This window comes from Penaeus japonicus, unplaced genomic scaffold (assembly GCF_977035675.1).
Source record: "Penaeus japonicus unplaced genomic scaffold, GWHDUDI00000001_assembly GWHDUDI00000039, whole genome shotgun sequence".
Classification (NCBI taxonomy): Eukaryota; Metazoa; Arthropoda; class Malacostraca; order Decapoda; family Penaeidae; genus Penaeus; species Penaeus japonicus.
In genome coordinates, this window is record NW_028234441.1 from 18,948,765 (window position 1) to 18,966,264 (window position 17,500).

Genomic DNA, 17,500 nt, shown 5'->3' on the forward strand with positions numbered 1-17,500 from the left:
TATATATACACATATATCTATATGAATATACATACAATTATGTATAAATATATATTTATATATACCTACATTTTTTTATTCTGAAGAAATCTAAAAAAATGCCTATTTTACATATACAATCAATTTTGATTGTACAAGATATCATGGAGTATAGTGTACAAACAAACACACTATTCCTCTTCACTATCACTTTCACCATACACCATAAATGATGATAATAATAATGGTATAGCGATGATGGTGCTATCACTACTACTAATAGTGAGCGACATACTTATGGTGCTGAGTAATGACTATCATACTAACAACAGTTATGAACTTTATGCTTATTAACTATCCCTATTCTCGTATTTATCACTAACGTCACTACTGTCATCACCCTAACAACAATAAACACTATAGTCATCATCACTTTCATCCTAACACTAATAACAGTATTCACTATCCTCATTATCACTATTACAAACAACAAAACAACAACGACAATATTACCAACAATACCAGTATCAAATAACAACAATAACAGAATTAGCAACACAATCATAAACAGTAGCAACATAAGTAACAGTAACACCGCCGTCAACAGTAACACAGACATAAATAGAAATAATAACAATAATACTAACAACACCATCACCACCACTAACAGTAACACAATAACAACAGTTACACTACCACCATCAACAGTGGCACCAGCACCAACAGTAACGCCACCTTAGCAACAGTATCACCAACTACCACATCAACACCTTTACAGTAACATCACCACCACCACAATCACCATCACCACCACTAACACCACCACAATCACCATCACCACCGCTAACACCACCACAATCACCATCACCACCACTAACACCACCACAATCACCATCACCACCGCTAATAGTAGTAACACCATCACCACCACCACTATCAGTAGTAACACCACAATCACCATCACCACCACCACTAACACCATCACCACAATCACCACTAACACCATCATCACCACTAACAGTAGTAACACCACAATCACCACCACCACAATCACCACCACTATCACCATCACCACCATCACGTAATCCTCACCAGAGCATCGAGGTGGTCCTTGTGGCAGACGAAGAGGCGGCCGTTGAGGCTCAGGCCGGTAGGGGGACACACCTCCTTGTCTCTTAGGGTGATCACTTCGCCTGAGGGGGAGGGAGGGGGGAGGGGGGAAGAGAGTGAGGTCAGGAGACACGCTGATGAAAGAAACATATGCACGCACACACTTACACACACTTACACACTTACGCACACACTTACGCACTTACACACACACACACTTACACACACACACACACACACACACTTACACACTTACGCACACACACACACACTTACACACACACTTACGCACAACCACACACACACACTTAAAATCATTCAAGGACAAATAAGATGAACAGACAATGACCTACGATCCAATAAAATCATAAAATGATACTGATTTAGTAGTTTAAGAACTCTTTCATAATTGACGTTATGCACTTTTCCAAAATTTAATTAATTATATATCTTTAATGATGAGTGGGTATATATATATCTATATATACCCGATTAATGAGGACATATCGATTTATCGAATTCGGGCTGGCATAATTATTTGATAAACCAGTTAAGTAAAAATGAAAAAAATAGAAATTCACGAAGAATTACGCAAAGATTACCATCAAATCCGTATGTTAAATCCTGACAAAATGTATTACTCTTTAAAAATACCACTGGAAAAGGGGGGAAAAGTCTGCATGGAATTACTTAAAAGCAGAAGCATATCTCGCAGTCGTGTATGTAATGTATAATAAGTAATAATAATGTATAATAAGTGTTCGTATATCTATACATTCACACACACACACACATACGCACACACGAAGAGAGATTCTGATAGAGTGAATAAGTCACACACACACACAAAAAAAAAAAAAAAAAAAAATAAATAAAAACATTTAAAATCCTTCAAATGCAACCTTTAATTAACCAATATTTTCTTGATATTTCAAATAACTAATATATTGATATTCAACAGACTGGAAATACTATCGTGAGAGAAAAAAAAGGAAATCTTCAATAAGTGTCTATTATTGAAAGATAATTATTTCCTAGATGGTACTTTACGGTTTTTTTTTTCGTTTTTTTTTTCTTTTCTGAAGTGAATCTCATTTCATTTGCAATACAGCCGTAGGGCGTGGGTGTCTGTGTGTGATTTTGAATTTTGAAACAAACAGATTAGTCGTTACAATACACTAATAAACATATATATGTCCTTGTTTGTTTTCTTAATGTTCGTGTGTGCCTGAAAGCAAGTTAATTAAAACCACAGATTAGATCAATAATAAAAATGATAATAACAATAATAATAAAAGAAATGAGAAACCCCAAAAGAATCTTAATCTATTTTTATTCCACCGTCATAAAAAAAAGAAAAAAAAAAAAAAAACACGAGCAACAGAAAAGGGTCTCAGGGAAGCGAGGTTTAGGGGAGACTCAAAAAAATCCTTACCATTGGACTTGAGTTCGACCAACAGGAGATGCTCCAACCTCAAGCCTAATTTATCTGCTGCCGATCGCTTAATGGTGTCGCTGGTCGTCTGAAGGGTGAATCTCAGGGTGCAGTAAGTGTGATCGGCGCAATAGACCCGGAAGATTACTGTTCGAAAGAGAATGGGAAAGGGAAATTAAAATCACTGGATTGTTTTTTTGTTTTTTCTTTTTTTTGTTTTTTTCTTTCACGATGAAATTGTTTTCATAAGTGGTATCGAAGATTATCTCTCAAGAAAGAGCAACTGTGTTACGTGTTTTTTTACGTGAATTTTCTCGACGTCTAAAATTAGGAATTCCATTTGTGTCAGTCGGTAAGAGACAGATACACTAATGACATCTATCCATGACTATTATCAAGTAAAAATAAATAAATAAAAATAAATATTGATGAGCGTAATTGAACGAAATGTAACCATGTCAAGGAAAAGAAGTGTCCACGAATTCAAAGCTAAAAAAAAAAAAAAAAAAAAAAAAAAAACTTTACATATGCTTCTCTCTCTAAACTGAACTGAACTAATAAAATGATTAAGTAAACAAGTAAGTTAATAAGGAAAAGTGATACCACATTATTAAAAAAAATATTTAAAATATTGTTAATCAGATATTTATCAAGAGAAATTTTGTTTGGAGGAGAAATGATCGCGTTCTCTTGACAACCGAGACATTTTGAACTAATTTGCATTTGGCAAAATAATTAATTGCAGAGAGTTGCCCTTCCTTGATCATTTGCATTCGTGTTTATGATAAAAAAAAAAATAATAACGAAAGAAAAGAGAGAGAGAGAGAGAGAGAGAGAAAAAAAAAAAAACGATTCATAGAAATGACTTCGAATCCTTATTGAAAATAAGTTTTTTTTTTTTTATTCATAAATTCTTAGAAGATATAGAAATATAGAATATATAAACTACAAGGAACAGAATATCAATGTGATCTAAATAACGAAAGAAGAAATTGAAAAAGGGACATAGAACGGAAAATATATACAAGAAAGAAGAGAATTCTAAAAACGAAGAAAGAAAATACACAATGGAAATTCACAATAGCCGCTGTCTAGATTATTCAGACTAAACTTCCTAAGTCATTTAAACATTTCAAACTTTAAGCAATATTGCAACAGACAACAACATAAAGCAATTAAACACTAGTTCTAACAGATTCTAAAACACAAGGACATTATTGTATAGCATTGCGAAGTGCTGATGTCTTTTTTTTTTTCCTTTTTTTTTTTTTTTTTTTTTGACTGTCCGAATTTTTAGCTATATGTATATATATATATATATATATATATATATATATATATATATATATATATATATATATATATATAATATATATATATATATATATATATATGATTTGTATAATGTTGTGTGTGTGTGTGTGTGTGTGTGTGTGTGTGTGTGTGTGTGTGTGTGTGAGTTTATATGTGTGTGTGCGCGCGCGCGTGTGTGTCATTATATATTATATATATATATATATATATATATATATATATATTATATATATATGTAACTACATATATACACATACTTTTTTCATAATATTTCTATAATTTAAGGTAAAGTTATTTATGTTTCAATTTCATAGGTGATTATAAAAATCAATATATACATATACAAAAACTCACACACACATAAGGAGTGTGAAAAGTATCATATCAAGTTAATTAACCTTAGTCTAATCTCTTAGTAAACAGCTTTTGTGTATTTTGTTAAATGCATAAGCACATATTTATTTATCATTATCATTATTATTATCATTATTAGTAGTAGTATTATCATTATTATTATTATTATCATTATTATTATTATCATTATCATTATCATTATTATTATCATTATTATTATCATTATCATTATTATTATTATTATTAGTAGTAGTAGTAGTATTAGTAGTAGTAATAGTTGTATCATCATTATAATCATTATCATTACTAACGTTATTATTCTTATCATTATGATTGTTATCATTATCCTCATCAATATCGTTACCATTATGACCATCAAGAATACTGTTATTTTTCAGACATTTAAATACATTTAACATACGTTTGAGAGTTTAATTTCACACGGTCGGTCGCAAATTTGTTAATTGCAAATTCGGACAGCAAGTGATCAGCAATATTTGCACAGAATGAAACAACAGGAAAACACACGAAACAAAAGCTACTCTAACCTCAGCACTTCAAGTAAAAGGAAATGAATTAATTACAGAGAAGGAAAAAATAAAGGAAGTTATTCTTACATTGAGTGAAGTGATAGAATTATTTACTCTTGCATTACATTAATCCAAGCCAAAGGAGATATTTCTAAAAGATATGACTAACCTATGATGCACTTGAAAAATAATAATGTATTTCTATTGGTCATTCTACTAAATGTTGGCGTTTTTCCCTTTAGAAAAATAAATAAATGAAAAAAAAAAAAAATGTCGTTTTTCTTTCGACTCCGTTTTCTTTAACTTTTCTCCCAGATGGGTAGACTAAAGTAATTTCTGTACCTTGCCTAACCCAACCCAAAAATGTAATCTGAACCAAGCAAGACATTACTCCAGATTTAAACATTAAACCAAATGATTCCCAACAGTAGAAAGACCAATAAAGAAATAAACCAGAGATGAAATATATGAAGAGAAAGAGCGAGAGAGAGCTCAAAATACATTACCAGAAGACGACATCAAAAGGTGCGACACAGAACTATCCGGTGTCAAGCTGCCGCCCTTACTGTCATCCTGCGCTCTCATCATCCTGTGCGGCTCCACGGAATCCTCATGGGACGAGACCCCGAAGAGGCTGATTGGTCGGCCGCTGGTCGGGAGTTTCCACTTGTTCACGCCCGCAGCCGACCCGTCTCGCTCGTGCCTCTCGAGGGCGTCAGCTACGCTAAGCATGAGACCTGCTTCCTCGCGGAGGGCCGACCCGAAGGTCTCCATGTCGCGCGCTACTTCTTCTTGGAGGGTCTGTTGGTTTGGGGTGAGGTGGGGGGGGGGGAGGGGTTAAGGTGGGGGGTTTTGTGGAGGGGGGGGTGGGGGTTAAGGTGTGGGGTTTTGTGGAGGGGGGTGGGAGAGGGGGGTGGAAGAGGGGGGTCGGGTTGAGGAGGGGGGTTTAAGGTGTGGGGTTTTGTGGAGGGAGGTGGAAGAGGGGGGTGGCGTTGGAGGAGGGGTGGGTGGGGTGTGGGGTTTTGTGGAGGGGAGTGGAAGGAAAGGGTGGGAGGCGTTGGAGGTGTGGGGTTTTGTGGAAGGGTGGAGGAAAAAGTAAGGAGATTTGGAGGTGAGGGGTGGTGGGAGATATAGGATGTATATGGAGGGGGGTGGGGGGGAAGATAGGTTTTCGAAGGGGAAGGAGGTGGAGGAGGATGGGGGTTTTGTAAAAGGTGGAGGGAGGTGGAAGGTTGGGTGGGTTATAAGGGGACGGGGAAGGAGTTTTGAGGGAGGAATTGAAGGAGAGAGGCGAAGGGAGAACGTTGGTGGGTTGCGTTGGGGGAAAGCAAGAAGGTTGGGTTTTGGGTTCGGTGTGAGGTGGGGGGGGGGGTAGGGTCGGGTCGGAGGTGGCAAGGGGGAGGACGGGTATGGCAAGGAAAGGAGACGCGGGTGGTAGCAGGGAAAGGAGTGAAAGAGGGTAGATAGAAAAGGAAATTAAACAACGTGACCTAAAACAAACAAACAAATAAACAAATACCCGAATACTTCTGATTTTACAGACATAACCATCCTATCAAATCCCCTATGAAAAAAATACACAAAAATACAACAACCAACCCACGTAAACAAAACCAACAACCGGAAAACAAAAACAAAAACAAAAAACAAAAACAAAAAACACAAACAAGAAAAACAGAGGCTTCATCAGACCAAACTATCTATAGAATCTCATGAATTACATGAACTCGCCAGAGCAATTTCATTAGTGAATTCCAGCTGTTGCAGGGAAAGGGAATCTGTGCATGATTTATGTTCCTGTTTAATCGCTTGTTCGTAATTAGATTGAAAGTTTTATTAATTGGCTGTGGTTTAATGCATGATTTCTGTCTTTTTTTTTCTTTTTTTTTTTTGCCAGTCTGTTTTGTGTTGATTTTTCTTTGAATTTATCATACTCTCAGACTTATGGATTTAATAGCATGTTAATAATCTGATCAAAAGATTAATGGATTACTTGAAGCTTACTGTTGGAGTCGTGAATTTACGTCAATGTTTTTGTCTTTTTTTTTCCCTTTAACCCTCCTTAAAAAAATAACCCCTCTAACCCCTTAAACCTCCAACCCCTTCAAAACACTCTCAAAATCCCCACTGTTGGAGTCTTAAATACCCTAAAATCCCTGTATGTGTTTTTCTTTTTCCCTTTAAACCCTCCTTAAAAAAAAAACCCCAACCTCCAACCCTATCTTCAGAACACCCTTTTCCCCCAAACAACTTAAATACCCTAAAATCCCTAACCCCAAACCACCCTAACCACCCTACCCTCCCAAAAACCCGGAGGGAGAGCCTCCCACACTCCCCCTTCTCCCCCACCCCCCCTCTCCTTTCTCCTCCCCTCCTCCCCTTCCCTCCAACCCCTACCCACTCCCTCTACCCTCTCCACTCTTCTTACCCGCACCCCAGCCCCTCCCCTCCCCTCTCCCCTACCCCTTCCCTTCCCCCCCTCCCTCTCCCACTCCCCTCTCCCTCTTCCCCTCCCCCCTCCCCTCACCCTCCCTCTCCCCTTTCCCCTCCCTCTCCCACTCCCCTCTCCCCCTCCCCTTACGAAAACCTCACCTACAAGAACTGCAAGATCTCCCCCTCCTCCACCCTTACGAAACCTCACCTACAAGACTGCAAGATCTTCCCTCCTCCTCCCCTCTCCCCTCTCATCCCTCCCCCTCTCCCTTTTCCCCTCCCCTCTCCCTTTCCCCTCCCCCCTCCCCCCCCCCTCCCCCTCCCCTCTCCCCACCCACCCCTCCCCCTCCCTTTCCCCCTTCCAACCCCCCCTCTCCCACCCCTCCTCCTCCCCTCTCCCCCTCCCCTTACAAAAACCTGGCCTCACCTGCAAGAACTGCGCCGCCGAAGGGTTGGTGAAGACCGGGGTCCTGATGGTCATGACCCAACGGTGGACGAAGTGGATGACCCGCCGTTTACAGGCCACGATGAACAGGTCGTCTTGACTGTTGCTTTGGCTGTCGATTCGGTAGGTGGAGGGAGTGGGTTAAGGAAGGTCGTGAGGTGGTAAGGTGGTGCGGGGGGTGGTGGGTTGGTGTGGGTTGGTGGGTTTGTGGTTTGTGGTGTGGGGATGTGGGGGTGTGGTTGTGTGGTGTGAGTGTGTGGTTTGAGGGTTGGTTTGTGGTGTGTGGTGTGGTGTGAGTGTGTGTGGTGGGTTTGTGGGGGTGGGGTGGTTTGAGGGTTGGTTTGTGGTGTGTGGTGTGGTGTGAGTGTGTGTGGTGGGTTTGTGAGTGTGTGGTGCGTGGTGTGGTGTGGGTTGTGGTGTGGGGGTGTGAGTGTGTGTGGTTTGTGGGTGGGTTTGTGGTGTGGTGTGTGGGTTGGTTTGTGGTGTGGGTGTAGTGTGGTTTGAGGGTGTGTGGTTTATGGGTTGGTTTGTGGTGGGTATTTGGTGGGTATGTGGTGGGTTTGTGAGTGTGGTGTGGGTGTAGTGTGGTGTAGTGTGGTGTAGGGGTGTGAGTGTGTGGTGTGGTGTGTGGTGGGTATGTGGTGGGTGTGGTTTGTTGGTGTGATGGTGTGGTGGCTTTGTGGGTTGGTTTGTGGTGTGTGGTGGTGTGGTTTGTGTTTGTGGTGGGTGTAGATTGTGGTGGGTGTAGATTGTGGTGGGTGGTGTGAGTGTAGTGTGGGTGGTAATGGTAGTTGCTGACTGTTTTTCTTTTTATAATTGCGGTTGTGTTGTAAATAATGTTTGTTGATTGTGGTTGAGGCTGTTGTTGTTATTGGTTGAGCTGAATCATGGATGAATCTGTTCCTACTGTAGTTAGTTGTTAAACCATCATCACCAATAATTACTAAGTACCAAGAATACCGTTACATTTCCTTCCTATTGTTAAAATTATTATCATTTTCGTAATTATCACCATCTTTTGTCTTCTTCTTTCTCCTCTTCCTCCTTCCTCTATTTCTTTTTTCCTCATTTTCCTTCTTCTCTTCCTCCATTCTTGATTAGAAAACGTGGCCCTTTTCATGAGCTAGGATTTGGTTTACCTCTGTCTGTTTGTCTCTTCGTCTTTGGCGGCGAATTCAGAAGTGTTGATTACATTGCCCTCTCTTGTCTGTCTGTTTGTCTGTCTGATTCTCTCTCTCTCTCTCTCTCTCTCTCTCTCTGTCTATCTATCTATCTATCTATCTCTCTCTCACTCGCTCGGTCTCGCTCTCTCCGCCTGTTTGATTCTCTCTCTCTCTCTTTCCGTCTGTCTGATTCTCTCTCTCTCTCTCTCTCTCCTCCGTTCTCTCCCCTATCCTCTCTCTCTCTCTCTCAATCAATCCTCTCTCTAATACGTCCACTCTCTCTCTCTCTCTCTCTCTCTCTCTCTCTCTCTCTCTCTCTCTCTCTCTCTCTCTCCGCCTGCTTGACTCTCCCTTTCTCTCTATCTCTTTCCGTCTGTCTGATTCTCTCTCTCTCTCACTCACTCATTCACTCTCTCTCTCTCTCTCTCTCTCTCTCTCTCTCTCTCTCTCTCTCTCTCTCTCTCTCTCTCCTCGCCGACTCTCTCTCTCTCTCTCGCTCTCTCTCTCTCTCTCGCCCGCCTCTTGACCACTCTTTTCTCATCTCTCTCTTTCCGTCTTCTGACTCCTCTCTCTCTCTCCACATTCTCTCTCTCTCTCTCTCTCTCTCACATCCGCCTGCTTTACTCCCCTTTCTCTCTATCCTCTTTCCCGTCTGACTATCTCTCTCTCTCACACTCAACACTCTACTCCTCTCTCTCTCTCTCTCTCTCTCTCTCTCTCGCTCTCTCTCCCCCCTCTCTCTCTCTCTTTCACTCACTATGTTGAAGAAAACGGGAGCATATATATTGCAGGTGGATATTTTTGGCCCGTTTTTATTGAGCTTGAATTCATGTTGAAAACAAAAGGGAGCAAGAGAGAGAGGTGGATAAAAGGAGGGGGAGAAAGAACGGTTACATGCAAACATTCTCTCTCTCTTTCTCTCTGTCTCTGTCTCTCTCTCTCTCTGTGTCTGTCTGTCTGTCTCTCTCTCTCTCTCTCTCTCTCTCTCTCTCTCACTCTCACTTCTGTGTCTCTCTCGTCTGTCCCTCTCTATCTATCTCTCTCTCTGCTCTCTCTCTCACTCTCACTCCTCCTCACTCCTCTCTCTCGCTCATCTATATTCTCTAATAAATCTTCTATATATCTCTATATATAATTATATATATCCTCCTCTCTCTCTCCATGTTTATATACATATACATATATAATACATATATATATATATATATATATATATACATATATATATATATCTATATATATAAAATGCATCTATCTATGTATCTATACATCTTTCTATATATATATATATATATATATATATATATTTATATATATATATATATATGTATGTATATATATATTTATATCTATTTCTCTTTTTTCTTTCTCTTTCTCTTTCAGAACCTTGTAAAATCAAGAACAGTAGATGATAATCATAATAATGATAATGATAATAGTAATAATGATAATAACAGCAGTAAGAACAATAGGAATAACAATCAGAATGGTGATGATGTAAAGATTATTAGCAACAATTATGCAAAGAACAATAACAACAACAGCAACAATACTACTACAACTGCAACTATCACTAATGGTGATAAACAAGATTAATAGTAATAACAACGACAATAGTGATAATAATGATAAAAATGATAACAGTGATGATGTTAATAATAATACTAATGAAAACAATAATACTAATAATGAGAATGATAATAATGATGATATTGATAATAATGATAATAATGATGTTAATAATAATACTAATGAAAACAATAATACTAATAATGAGAATGATAATAATGATGATATTGATAATAATGATAATAATGATGTTAATAATAATACTAATAAAAACAATAATACTAATAATGAGAATGATAATAATGACGATATTGATAATAATAACAATAATAATAACAACAATGATGATATCAATAATAATAATACCACCAATGATAACTAACGCTAACGCTAATAATCCCATTAATAACAATGCTAATAAAAGGATATTGTCTAAGAAGCTCCTGCGTCAGCTGGGCATAGGGCATAAACACGATGTGGGTCAAGAGGAAGTCATCCAGGAACAAGTCCATCGAAGCCAGGTCACAGCGCCTCAAGGGCAGGTCAGGGAGGTCACTGCCCCCGCCGCCGCCCACGCTCCCTCGACGCCCATCTAGCCGCGTCTCCAGCAGGTGTTCAAGCATCTTCTGGGGCGTTCCGGACATGACGGTGTACCTGGTGGGGGAGGGAGGGGGGGGGGGTTAAATGGGGGAGAAATGGGTGGGGGTGATTTTGAAATGTTAAAATAGGGCAGGTGGTTAATTAAATGATTTTTGGCCCATATTAATTTAATGTCAACAAATCATAATGCTATGCTAAGAATAAAGGAAATGTTAGAATGAATGTCAAATTTAAATCAAAATAAAAAATAAAATGAGGGTTAAATCAAATCAAAATAAAACAAAATGAGAGAAAATATTAAAATAAATTAAATATTCCTTTGGAGATGTTCACAAGATATGCAAATTAATGTTATATAGAAGGTCTGGTGATGTTAATTCACAAGGGCGATTTTGAATTATATTCTAACATTCGAACGATGTTTATAAAGAAGTCTATAAAATATGTTAGAATGTGAAATTAAGACGAAGAAAGAGGAAGATAAGATAGTAATCAATTTAGAAAAAAATATATAACTGAGATTAAATAACTTGAGATAAAATCATTAAAAAAAATAATTACGTATGCCGAACTCAAGATACTTATTCAACATTATTTGACTAGGTTAAAAAAAAAAGATAATATTTAAATGATATAAGTAACCAACAGGAAAGGAAACATCTCAATATACAAGTAGCAAGATTCATCATAACGAAACATTCAGCTGTTTATCAGTCATCTCTCTCTAATTACTTCACATAATTAATCAGCCTGCAATTGTCCTCTCTCTGTAAGTTAATGAGGATCAATTAACCGGTCATGTCGCAGTACAATTGCGTAGTAACGGAATGTGTATATGTATATGTATACACATATATATACGTACACACACACACACACACACTGACACACACACACACACACATCTACATGAAAACACCACACAACACACCACCATAACATATATCTATAATATATATATTATCTATATATATCTATAAATATATATACTATTTATATATATATATAAATATATTATATTATATATATATTTATATTATATATGTTAGTGTGTGTGTGTGTGTGTGTGTGTGTGTGTGTGTGTGTGTGTGTGTATTTGTGTGTGTGTGTGTGTGTCTTTTTTTTCACGTGTCTCCAACGCCTTCATCTCCCGCCACCTCCATTTACTTCCACTCTTTAAGCTGCTATTGATAATCTCTTTATCCTCCACCCCTCTCTCCTCTTACACCTACTCCACTTCTTTTTTCATCAACACTTCCTCCTCTCCCCATTCTCCTCTCGTTTCTCACATCCCCTCTATTCATCATCTTCCACCTCTTCCACCTCCTCCTTTTCCACCTAGCAACAGGACGTGGGAACAGAAGCTGAAGCCACGCCATGTCTCAAACATCACCTTTTTTTTACATTCATATTTGTATAGAGGAGGAGGAGAAAAAAATCGAGTGGAAAAAGGGAGAGACAAAAGGGCGAGAGAGAGGAGGAGGAGGAGGAAGAGGAGGAGAGAGAGGGAGGGAGGGAAGGAGGGAGGGAGAGGGAGAGGGAGGGAGGAGGAGTAGGAGGGAGGGAGAGAGAGAGAGAGAGAGAGGGGGGAGGAGGGAGAGAGGGGAGGGAGGAGAGAGAGAGGAGGAGAGAGAGAGGAGGAGAGAGAGAGAAGGAGGCGAGGATGGAAGGGAGGAGGAGGAGGAGAGATGGAGGGAGGGAGGTAGGGAGGGAGGGGAGGAGGGAGGGAGAGGAGAGGGAGGGAGGGAGGGAGGGAGGGGGGAGTGAGGGGAGAGAGAGAGAGAGAGAGGAGGGGGGGGAAGGGAGAGAACGATATATATATATATAATATAAAAAATATAAATATACTATATCATATATATATATAATATATATAATATATAAGAGAGCGAGAGAGAGAGAGAGAGAGAGAGAGAGAGAGCAGAGAGAGATAGAGAGAGAGAGAGAGAGAGAGAGAGATGAGAGAGAGAGAGAAGAGAGAGAGAGGAGAGAGAGAGAGAGGAGCGAGAGGAGAGAGCGAAGAGAGAAAGAGAGGACAGAGAGAAGGGAGGGAGGTGCTGGGTGAGGGAGAGAGAGAGAGACAGAGCGAGGGAGGAAGGGAGGGACGGGAGGGGAGAGAGAGAGAGAGAAAGCGGGGAGAGAGGAGAGAGAGAGAGAGAGAGAAGAGAGAGAGAAAGAGGAGAGAACGCAAGATAATATCTATATATATCTATATATATATATATATATTATATATATATATTCTATCTATAGAGAAGAGAGAGAGAGAGAGAGACGATGAGAGAGAGAGAGACGGAGGAGAGAGAAGAGGGATGGCGAAGAGAGAGAGAGAGACACAGAGAGAGAGATAGAGAGAGAGAGAGAGAGAGAGAGAGAGAGAGGGAGAGAGAGAGAGAGAAAGAGAGATAGAGAGAGAGAGTGGGAGAGAGAGAGAGAGGGGGGGGGGGATGGGAGAGAGAGAGAGAGAGAGAGACAGCAGAAGGAGAGAGACAGAGAAGAAGAGAGAGAAGAGAGAGAGAGCAGAGAGAGAGAGAGAGAGAGAGGAGAAGAGAGGAGAGAAGAGAGGAGAGAGAGGATAGAGAGAGAGAGGCGAGAGGAGATGGAGAGAGGAGAGAAGAGGGAGAGAGAGAAAGAGAGAGAGTGACGGAAAGAGAGAGAAAGAGGGAGAGTGAGGGGGAGAGAGAGAGGGAGAGAGAGAGGGAGAGAGATAGAGAGATAGAGAGAGAGAGAAAGATTGGGGAGGGGGTGAGAGAGATAGATAGATAGATAGAGAGAAAGAGAGAGATATAGAGTGAGGAGGGGTGAGAGAGATAGAGAGAGAGAGAGAGATAGATAGAGAGAGAGAGAGAGAGAGAGAGAGAGAGAGAGAGAGAGAGATGGAGATCGAGAGAGAGAGAGGGGGAGAGAGAGAGAGAGATAGCTAGATAGATAGAGAGAGAGAGAGAGAAAAAGAGCGACAGAGAGAGGGAGGGAGGAGAGGGAGGAGAGAGAGACAGAGAGAGGGAGGAGGTGGGAGGGAGGGAGGGCGGGAGAGAGAGAGAAGAGAGAGAACAGGGCGAGAGAGAGAGAGAGGAGAGGATGAGAGAGAAAGAGGGAGAGAGATGAGAGAAGAGAGAGGAAGGAGAGAGAGAGAGAAAGAGAGAGAGAAAGTGGGAGAGAAAGAATGAGTGAATATATATATATAATATATATATTATATATATATATCTATCTATTATCAATATATATATATATATATAGAGAGAGAGAGAGAGGATGAGAGCGGCGGAGAGAGGAGGAGAGAGAGGAGAGAGAGAAGAGAGTGAGAGAGTTGAGAGAGGAGAGAGAGAGGAGAGAGAGAGAGAGAGAGATGGAGAGACAGAGCGACAAAGAGAGAGAGAGAGACGAGGAATTTTTGAGAGAGAGATGGAGAGAGAAGCGGAGAGTGTAGTAGTATGAGAGAGTTGAGGAGAGATGAGCGAGGGGTTGGGGGGGGGGAAAGGGAGAGAGCAGATTAGTTGAGAGGACAGAGAGAGAGAGACAGAGAGTGATAGAGTGAGATGTAGAGAGAGAGCTAGAGCGAGTTGAGAGGAGAGAGAGAGAGGGTGGAGATGAGAGAGAGAGAGTGGAGATGAGAGAGAGAGAGAAGAGAGGAGAGAGAGAGCGAGCGAGAGAAGAGAGAGAGAGAAAGAGAGAGAAAGGGGAGAGTGAGGGGCGAGAGAGAGGGAGGGAGTTGCGAGGGAGAGATGAGAGCGAGAGAGTGTAGAGAGAGAGTTGAGAGAGGGGGGGCCGTGAGAGAGAAAGATCGATAGATAGTGAGTTATTAGAGAGAGAGAGGCGAGAGAGAGGAGAGAGAGAGAGCGAGCGAGGTTGGGAGGGTGAACGAGAGAGCGAGAGAGAGAGAGGGAGCGAGAGAGAGAGAGAGAGAGAGAGCGAGAGAGAGCGAGACGGGGGGGGGAGGGAGGGAGGCGTGCGAAGGGAGGGAGGAGCGAGAGAGGGGTAGAGAGAGAGTGATATGTGAGTGACGAGAGAGAGAGTAGAGAAAAAGAGAGAGAGAGAGAGAGAGCGGAGAGAGAGCGCGAGAGGAGAGAGAGAGAGAGAGAGATGGAGAGAGAGAGAGAGAGAGGCGAGAGAGAGAGAGAGTGAGAGAAAGAGAGAGACGGAAGGGGGGGAGGGAGCGAGGGAGGGAGGGAAGAGTAGAGAGAGAGGGAGAGAGAGAGAGATGAGACGAGATGACGAGATGAGAGAGAAGGAGATGGAGAGAGAGAGAGAGAGAGAGAGAGAGAGAGTGAGAGAGAGAGAGAGAGACAGACAGACAGACAGAGAAAGAGAGACAGACAGACAGACAGAGAGAGAGAGAGAGAGAGAGAGAGAGAGAGAGACAGAGAGTGTACATACGTACACACACACACACACACACACACCCTCCTCCTCCTCCCCACCCGCCTACCCCCTCCCCAACCCTCCCACCTCCCACCCTCCTCCTCTCCCAACCCTCCCACCCTCCCACCACCTCCCACCTCCTCACCCTCCCACCACCTCCCCACCTCCCCCCTTCCCCTTTGTCCCGCGCCAATCTCCATCACCGCCCCGCCTCACTCACCCTCCTGTCCTCCACCCTTCCCCACCTCCCCCAACCGGCGCTCTACCACCGGACCTCGCGCCACCTCCCCACCCCTCCTCAACCCAGACCTCCCCAACTCCCCCCTTCCCCTTCCCCCCAACCCTCACCCCCCCTCACCCACCTCCCCAACCCTCCCACCTCCCCCCACCCAAATCCTTACTTGTAGTGCGAGTGCGTGTGGGCGTTGGAGGATATCTTCTCGAGGACCAGCACATCCTGACCGTGCTCCTTGAGGCGGACGGTGTTGGCCTCGACGTCCCGCAGGATTCGGTTGAAGTCGCCCTTGTCAACTCGGAGGAAGTGGCAGTTGTCCTCGTTCAGGACGATGGTGGCGGCTCTGGAGGGGGGAAGGGGGAGGGGGAGATGGGGGGAGAGGGGGGAAGAGGGGGGAGAGATGGAGGAAGGGGGGGGAAGAGAGGGGATAGGGGAGAGATGGGGGAAGAGGGGGAAGAGGGGGGAGAGATGGGGGATAGGGGGAGAGATGGGGGAAGACGGGGGGGGGGAGAGGGGGGAAGAGGGTGATAGGGGATAGGGGGAAGAGGGGGAGAGATGGGGATATGGGGTAGAGGGGGGAGAGGATAGGGGGAAGAGGGGGAGAGATGGGGATAGGGGGGAGAGATAGGGGAGAGGGGGATAGGGGGAGAGATGGGGGAAGAGGGGGGTAGAGGGGAAGAGGGGGAGAGGGGGAGAGATGGGGGAAGAGGGGGAAGAGGGGAGAGATGGGGGAAGAGGGGGATAGGGGAGAAGAGATGGGGGAGAGATGGGGGAAGAGATTGGGGAAGGTGGGGGAGAGGAGGGGGGAGAGATGGGGAAGAGATGGGGGTAGAGGGGGAGAGATGGGGGAAGAGGGGGAAGAGGGGAGAGATGGGGGAAGAGGGGGATAGGGGAGAAGAGATGGGGGAGAGGTGGGGGAAGAGGGGAGAGATGGGGGAAGAGGGGGATAGGGGAGAAGAGATGGGGGAGAGATGGGGGAAGAGATTGTGGAAGGTGGGGGAGAGGAGGGGGGAGAGATGGGGAAGAGATGGGGGTAGAGGGGGAGAGGGGAGAGAGATGGGGGAAGGGGGATGGGGGATAGGGGGGAGAGATGGGGGAAGGGGGGGAGAGATGGGGAAGAGGGGGGAGATGGGGGAAGAGGGGGAGAGATGGGGGAAGAGGGGGAGAGGGGAGAGATGGGGGAAGGGGGTAGAGATGGGGGAAGAGGGGGAGAGATGGGGGAAGAGGGGGAGAGATGGGGGAAGAGGGGGAGAAGGGAGAGATGGGGGAAGGGGGTAGAGATGGGGGAAGAGGGGGAGAGATGGGGGAAGAGGGGGAGAGGGGGAGAGGGGGAGAGGGGAGAGATGGGGGAAGAGGGAGAAAGGGGGAAGAGGGGGGAGAGATGGGGGAAGGGGGGGAGATGGGAGAGAGGGGGAAGAGGGGGGGGGGGGAGACGGGAGAAAGGAAGGATTAGTTCAATGTTTTTGACTTTTTGTTTTTCTGTGAAAGTGGGTGGGTTGGTTTGGTGCCACACACACGCACAGTCACAGACACACAGTCACACACACACTGTCACACACACACAGTCACAGACACACAGTCACACATACACAGTCACAGACACACAGTCACACACGCACAGTCACACACACACTGTCACACACACACAGTCACACACACACAGTCACATACACAGTCGCAGACACACAGTCACACACAGAGTCGCATACACATACTCACTCACTCACTCACACACGTACACTCTCCTTTTTTTACTATCTATATCTATGCTCATAACCCTTTCTTCACCCCTGCTCCTCTCTCTTCCTTTCTCCTTTCTAATTCTCTCTCACTCTCTCTCTTCCTTCTCTCTTCCTTATCTCTCTTTCTCTCTCTCACTCTCTTTCTCTCTCTCTCTCTCTCTTAGAGACTCTCTCTCTCTCTCTCTCTCACTCTTCCTCTCTCTCTCTCTCTCTTTCTCTATTACTCTCA

At 43.3% G+C, this 17,500-nt stretch overlaps 1 protein-coding gene across 1 annotated transcript in view; it reads right to left on the minus strand.

Annotated features, from left to right (window-relative positions):
* The window catches only part of LOC122254571 (Exchange protein directly activated by cAMP), a 49,865-nt gene that overhangs the window by 7,486 nt on the left and 24,879 nt on the right, over positions 1–17,500 (minus strand). The window contains exons 9-14 of the mRNA XM_086533564.1: positions 15,696–15,872; positions 10,762–10,986; positions 7,583–7,727; positions 5,229–5,523; positions 2,525–2,671; positions 1,072–1,172 (exon numbers count right to left, since the gene is read on the minus strand). Of these exons, the coding sequence (XP_086389690.1) occupies positions 1,072–1,172; positions 2,525–2,671; positions 5,229–5,523; positions 7,583–7,727; positions 10,762–10,986; positions 15,696–15,872 (1,090 nt within the window). The remainder of the gene's footprint in view (positions 1–1,071; positions 1,173–2,524; positions 2,672–5,228; positions 5,524–7,582; positions 7,728–10,761; positions 10,987–15,695; positions 15,873–17,500) is intronic.